Source organism: Felis catus, chromosome B1 (assembly GCF_018350175.1).
Source record: "Felis catus isolate Fca126 chromosome B1, F.catus_Fca126_mat1.0, whole genome shotgun sequence".
NCBI lineage: Eukaryota > Metazoa > Chordata > Mammalia > Carnivora > Felidae > Felis > Felis catus.
Genome location: NC_058371.1, coordinates 184,782,799 through 184,789,204, shown reverse-complemented (window position 1 = coordinate 184,789,204; position 6,406 = coordinate 184,782,799). Strand labels below are relative to the sequence as shown.

Genomic DNA, 6,406 nt, shown 5'->3' with positions numbered 1-6,406 from the left:
TATTTCATTTATCTCAGCAGTTGTAAGTGGTATTTCATTTCTAATTTGGGCGTTCACGTGATCATTCCTAGAATACGGAAGTAGGATGGGTTTTGTATGTTTCCTAATCTCATGGGTTTTGTATGCAACCTGGCTGACCTCAATTTCAGCTGGAATTATTTTTGCAGATTCCTTGGCATTTTCTATGTAGACAATCATGTCGTATGCAAAGAGGGACAGGTTTATTTTTCTCTCTCTGATGTATAGATGTCGATGCATATGCAACGATACCGTTCAACTGTTAACAGTTGCCCAAGAGGTAGAAGATGACAGCGTGACTCTCACTTTGGGGAAGAAAGAAGAGGATGTTTCCCTCAAACGCGGTTGCTGCAGCTATTTCTATTGTAAGCTACTGGTGGTGGTGATGCTGCCTTTTGGTCTTAAAACCCCACCAAATCTTTGCTCCAAAGAGTCCTCTCATCTTTTGGCTGTATTCTTATGAGAGGATGGTGCTTGGGGTGCTAAGGGTAGAGCAGATAATAGGTGAACTTATTGCACAGGTCCAATAAATTGCGTGCAAATATCCCCCCCCCCCCCCATTTCCCCAAACCCTTACCCTGGTCTGCCCGCCAGGGACCCCTTTGGGGGCAGCCAGGGGCAGAAGAGACTGCCTTTCGGGGCGTAGCCTCAGCCCCGGCGGTCTCAGCTCCTCCTAGACGCGCGGGGGCGCTGTGAGTTCCCCGTGCCGCGTGGCGGCACTCTTTCTCAGACTCCTTTGTTTGCACGGAGGCTTTCGGGACGGTGGCGGGAAGATGGCGGCCCCCAGGGACTGGCTGGGAGCGGTGGAGGAAGAGGGGAACTCGGGTCTTCAGGGGAGCTCGGGAGTGGAGGTGGTTTTTCCTTCTGATCCCGCCACGCCTGCCCCGCTGTGCCCTCACGGTGGGTGCGCGTTTGGGCTCTGCCGAGGTTTCGGGCGCAAGGGGCGGGGGTTAGCCTGAAGATGCTATGGGCTTCTTACGGCTCCCAGATTTTTATGCTCTCTACCACCATGTGTGATCCCTAGAAAACGCCCTTTCTTCGGGACGTAGTGTTTTCAGCTTATTTAAGACACTGTCATAGGAAGTCCTCACTGTTGCGGTTTTGGCTCCGTGGCTGTTACATTCCCCTCCCCGCCAAGGGAAGAGACAGTCTAAGCAAAGGGGCTGCATGTTATTGAGTAAATCCATTGCCAAGTACTTGTGGATTTCATTGGTTGTTTTGATATCTTTCTTTTAAAAAGTTAGGGAGAAAGAGGGGCGTAGCTAGTCGACTGAGCCACAGACTCTTGATTTCCGCTCAGGTCTCGATTCCAGCGTGGTGGGATCGAGCCTCCCCGCCCCTCCCTCCGTGCGCTGAGCATGGAACCTGTTGAGGAGTGTCTGTGTCTCTCTCCCTCCGTCCTTTCCCCCCGCTCGCGCGCTCTCCCTCTCTAAAATAAAAGATAAAAATTTAAAAAGAAAGGGAGAAGAATAGCGTGAATTATTGCTTAGAAACCAGACCTAGTTTTTCTCTAACTTATGGAGAGAGGATGTGCCCAACTCCAAAAGCCCAAATTTTCACTGAAAGGATAACTGGGTGGAGGTGGCAAAAGGCTCAGTTCTCTGGACCCTGGCCATGTTTTAGTCTCAGGAGCCAGGTCATTCATCATGTAGACAGCAACTGACTACGGCATTTTCTTTCTGGAGAGACTAGTTTGTAAAAGCCATTTCTTCAGTCATCAGTGTCTAAACATTGTGACGGAAAAAAAAAGTAATTAAACAGAGTGTAGGTTGAATTATGACAAATTGTGCGTAAGACCAAATCAAGCTTTATTTAAGGGCAGTGAAAACTAAGAACTTGATGTAGATGACGATTATTGATATGTTTTGTCCCTTTCTGGAACTAGGACCCACTCTTCTGTTTGTAAAGGTGAACCAAGGGAAAGAAGAATCACGGAGGTTTTATGCCTGCTCAGCCTGTAGAGATAGAAAAGACTGTAATTTTTTTCAATGGGAAGATGAAAAGGTATATCAACTTTGTGGACATATATGTTTTTATTTTTGATGTATGTGACAATTTGAGAATGTGTGAACCAATAAAAACGCAGTTTGAGCATTAAATGAGATAAATCTCTTTGGATAGATGAAGACATGGTTTTTGGGTCAAGGGACTGGAGTTTAGACCTACTCTCAACTTAACTCTGATTACTGATATTGTAAATAACTGTCTCAAAGACAGTTCCCTTTAAGATTCAGAGGTGTTAGTATAGATTTCTCCCTAACGAGTCTAGGTTGTGATCATGTCAGGCAGCGTTTTAGAAAAACTTTTTTTTTTTTTTTAAACATTTGAATGAACATCCTTTATACAGTTACTATATGACTGATGAAGGCACCTAGGGATGTAGTTATCAGCTTGGTATCTTCTTGGACTCAGCTCCAGTTGAAGTTTCTGAAAATTTTGTCTAGAAAAATTCCAGCTTTGTTGGGTTTATTGGAATACAGTCTTGTATACGACTCTCCTGCACGTCTGTTAAAATCACTGTGAGATAATCCTGCAGGGCTTTAATATGTTAGGTATTGCTTCGTACTACTCTAGAACTTTACCAGTTTAATGTGTTTTGTTTTGTTTTCCCCTGAAACAGATGCTTGTTTACAACATTGAGCTGCTCTAATTGGCCTCTTAATGTCAGAATGTGATACCGGGTTTTCTAGGATGATAGCAAGTTTGGTAGTTTATTAAATGTTTTTTTAATTCTTTTCCAGTTGTCAGAAGCTAGACTTGCTGCCCGAGAAGCTCATAACCGAAGATGTCAGCCGCCTCTATCCCGAACGCAGTGTGCAGAAAGGTGCTGATGTGGTGTCATTTCTATTTATTATTTTTGTTTTGTTTTTTTTCCTGGGTCCTTAAATTTACTTTCATTTTTTAAAAAGTTTTTATTATGGTAAAATATATATAACATAACATTTGCCATTTTAATAATTTTAAATGTACAGTTCAGTGGCATTAATTGTAGTCACAGTTATGCAATTGTCACCGTTATATATTTCCAAAACCTTTTCATCACCCCAAACAGAAACTCTCTTATCATCAAGCAGTAACTTCCCATTCCAGTTCTTCCCAAACCCTGGTAAGCTCTCATATAATTTATGTCTCTATGAATTTGACTGTTCTAGTTACCTGTCGTGACCGGCGCGACAAACACCGAGGTCAGGGTCCTGAGGGTAGGGGAATGCAAGAAAAAAAGAAGAGAAAGTTTGGGAACAGGAGGGTCCCCTGGGCTGATGGCCCAAGTGACGGCTTTATTGTTGCTGTACACAATCTTTTATAACCAGACTCTTATGGGTTAGGTCATTCTAAGAATAAACAGGTTTCACATAATCGCTGCCAACCAAAACATTTAGTTCTCTGTTTCTTGTGCATTTTCTAGACGGGTCACAAGACCTTGTTGATAAGATTGCTAGCAAAACACAATTCCCATGTTTGTTTCTATCTGACTCGGGATAGAAAAAGGGAAGTAGCATTACTGCCAACACCTGCAGACCACAGGCTTCAGGAATTAACTTTCTCAGCCTTGACAAGGCTTTCGTATGCCCTTGAAAGTGGGGGAATGGGAGGGGGAACCACCGGGTTGGCTTGAGTCAACAGGGAACGTAGCTCGACCCGGTCTCAGCCTGGCGCCGGGGCCCAGCCTCCCACATGAATGGGAGGGGGAACCACCGGGTTGGCTTGAGTCAACGGGGAACATTGCTCGACCCGGTCTCAGCCTGGCACCGGGGCCCGGCCCCCCACAGTTACCCTACGTAAGTGGAATTATATCCTATGTAAGTGGAATTATATATTTCTGATTTGGCTTTTTTTGTGCCTGGTTTATTTCACTTAGCATGTTTTCAGGGTTCATTCATGTTGTGGCTTGTGTCAGAACCTCATCCTTTTTATGGCTGAGTAATACTGCATCTCACGCGCGCGCACGCGCCACATTTTGTTAATCTATTCATTCATCAGTGAACACCATTTCCACCTTTTGGCTGTTGTGACTAATGCTACAGAGAACTTTGGCATACGAATGTCCGCTTGAGTCTCTGTTTTCAAGTCTTTTCTATATATACCTAGGAGTGGGATTATTGGATCATACGATATTTCTGTGTTTAGTGTTTTGGTGAACCACCAAACTCTTACCCACAGTGGCTGCACCATTTTACATCCCTACCAGCAACGTACAAGGATTCCAGTTTCTCCACATCCTTGTCGATACTTACTATTGTGTGTGTGTGTGTGTGTGTGTGTGTGTGTGTGTGTTTTAATTATCTTAGTACTTGTGAGGTGATGTGTCATTGTGGTGTTGAATTTTAGGTCCCTAATGAGTAATGATGTTGATTATCTTTTCATGTGCTTGTTGGCCATTTGTATATCTTCTTTGGAGAAATGTCTATTCAAGTCCCTTGTTCATCTTTAATAGGGTTGTAATTCTTGTCGAATTGCAGGAATTCTTTATATGTTAAGGGACATCAGACCCTTATCAGATATAGGATTTTTACACACTTTTTCCTATTCTGTAAATCGCCTTTTCACTTTCTTGATGATGTTCTTTGATGCACAAGAGTTTTTAAATTTGATCAAGTCCAGTTTATCAAATTTTTGCTTTTGTTTTCTTTGCTTTTTGATGATATAGCTAGGAATCCATGACCCTATCCACTGTTATGATGATTTACCATAATGTTTCTATTTTGCAGCACTAAAAGAAACAAAACACTTTTCGAAAACTGTGGACATTTATTTTTAAAAATCTACATTGTTGAAATATTTTATTGAGTGACTGGAAGTTGACTCCTGGATTTAATTCTTTGGAGATCTGTGAAAGGCCGCTTCCTTCTGTGTCACAGGCCTTGTTCCTGTGTGCTGGGAGAAGTTCCTTGCGAAGCCCCTGGTCTGGGCTGCTGGTGACAAATAGGTTTTTACTCTCACAGCAAGTGCGCTGGCTCCTTGGGCTGCTGTGTTCAGAAGGATTCTGAGGTCTTATCTAGGCTAAGTGGAAAGGAGAACTGGGCTCTATTAAAAACATCTTTCTTGAACTTCTTGGATTTTGAAGTCCTCTGATGGAGGAGGCTTTTCACAGGATAACTTGATCACCCCTAACCAAAGTACTTAATCAGTGATGACCATTTACTATATGGGAATTCAGTCAACAGTACAACATATTTAAAAGGAAATTAATGTAAATTGAGCACTACTGTGAGCGGGCTAGTGGGCTAAGTGTTTCACATGAGAATTATTTAATCTTGCTGAGGCAGTTTATTTACTTAGATGAGAAAATTGAGGCCTGGCGCAGATGAGGAACCTCATTAAAGCCATTACTACTGGAATGGCTTAGCGGTGACGCAGACTTATGCCCCTGATTCTAAAACATTTTTAAACATGAAAGCAGACGCAAATTAACATATGGTATGTGCTGATTTGATTTAAGGAGATCTAAGTAGACAAAACATGAGTTCTATAGAGATCTATCGTAATGACAAAGAATACCAAAGACGCAGAAAGTACAAAGTAGAAAAATAGCACCTGTGATCTCTCCCCTTGAGCCCCTCATTTTGTTCATTTTGTAGTATTTTCTCTCAGCCTTTTTGACCTGTGCTAAAGTTTGTTTTACAAGGTTGTCGTCATAATGTACACATAGTCTCTTATACTTTGCCATTTCAATTCTACCTGATAAGCATCTTTTTTGTATTATTACATAAGGATATTGGTGATTCACTTAAACTATAAGAACATCTTGGTGATCTTGTTTCCTTGTATAAGAACATTTCAGTCTGGAGCTAAACCACTGTTCTGTCTTTGTGCTGCCAGAATACGGCTTTTTGATAATAATTTTTGAAATTCCTATTTCATGTTAATTGGAATATCAAAGCATTGGCTAAAATATGAAGAATTAAAGAATTTTCAAAAGGTTATTTCTCAGAGGTCGTACTGTCATTTGCAATCTAGTGCTGATTCTTTAGAACATGTCTTTTTAAAATTTTATTATTTTTTTTAATGTTTATTTATTTTTGAGAGAGAGAGACAGAGCCCGAGTAGGGGCGGAGCAGAGAGAGAGGAGACACAGAATCCAAAGCAGGCTCCAGGCTCCAAGCTGTCAGCAGAGAGCCCGACACAGGGCTTAAACCCATGAACCGTGAGATCGTGACCTGAGCCGAAGTCAGATGCTTAACTGACAGAGCAACCCAGGCGCCCTGAGAACATGTCTTAATAAAATAATTTTCAATATCTGAGATCATCTGTAACCCATAACCTTGGATTTTGTTGCCCAAGCTTGCTTGCTTGTTTGCTGCTTCTTTCCTTCCTCTTCCTTCCTCTTCTTTCCTTCCTTTCTTCTTCCTTCCATCCATCCATCCATCCATCCATCCATCCATCCATG

The 6,406-nt window shown here is 42.1% G+C and overlaps 1 protein-coding gene across 3 annotated transcripts in view; it reads left to right on the top strand.

The window, feature by feature from the left end:
* Nucleotides 1-760: 760 nt before the first annotated feature.
* The window catches only part of ZCCHC4 (zinc finger CCHC-type containing 4), a 52,454-nt gene continuing 46,808 nt past the window's right edge, over nucleotides 761-6,406 (top strand). For 2 of the 3 annotated variants that reach the window (XM_003985482.5, XM_045056516.1), the window contains exons 1-3: nucleotides 761-918; nucleotides 1,904-2,022; nucleotides 2,760-2,842. In XM_003985482.5, coding sequence (XP_003985531.1) covers nucleotides 792-918; nucleotides 1,904-2,022; nucleotides 2,760-2,842 — 329 coding nt within the window. In that variant the 5' untranslated portion in view covers nucleotides 761-791. Of the gene's footprint in view, nucleotides 919-1,903; nucleotides 2,023-2,759; nucleotides 2,843-3,584; nucleotides 3,798-6,406 lie in introns of those variants that run through there. The other variant, XM_045056517.1, reaches the window with a different exon arrangement.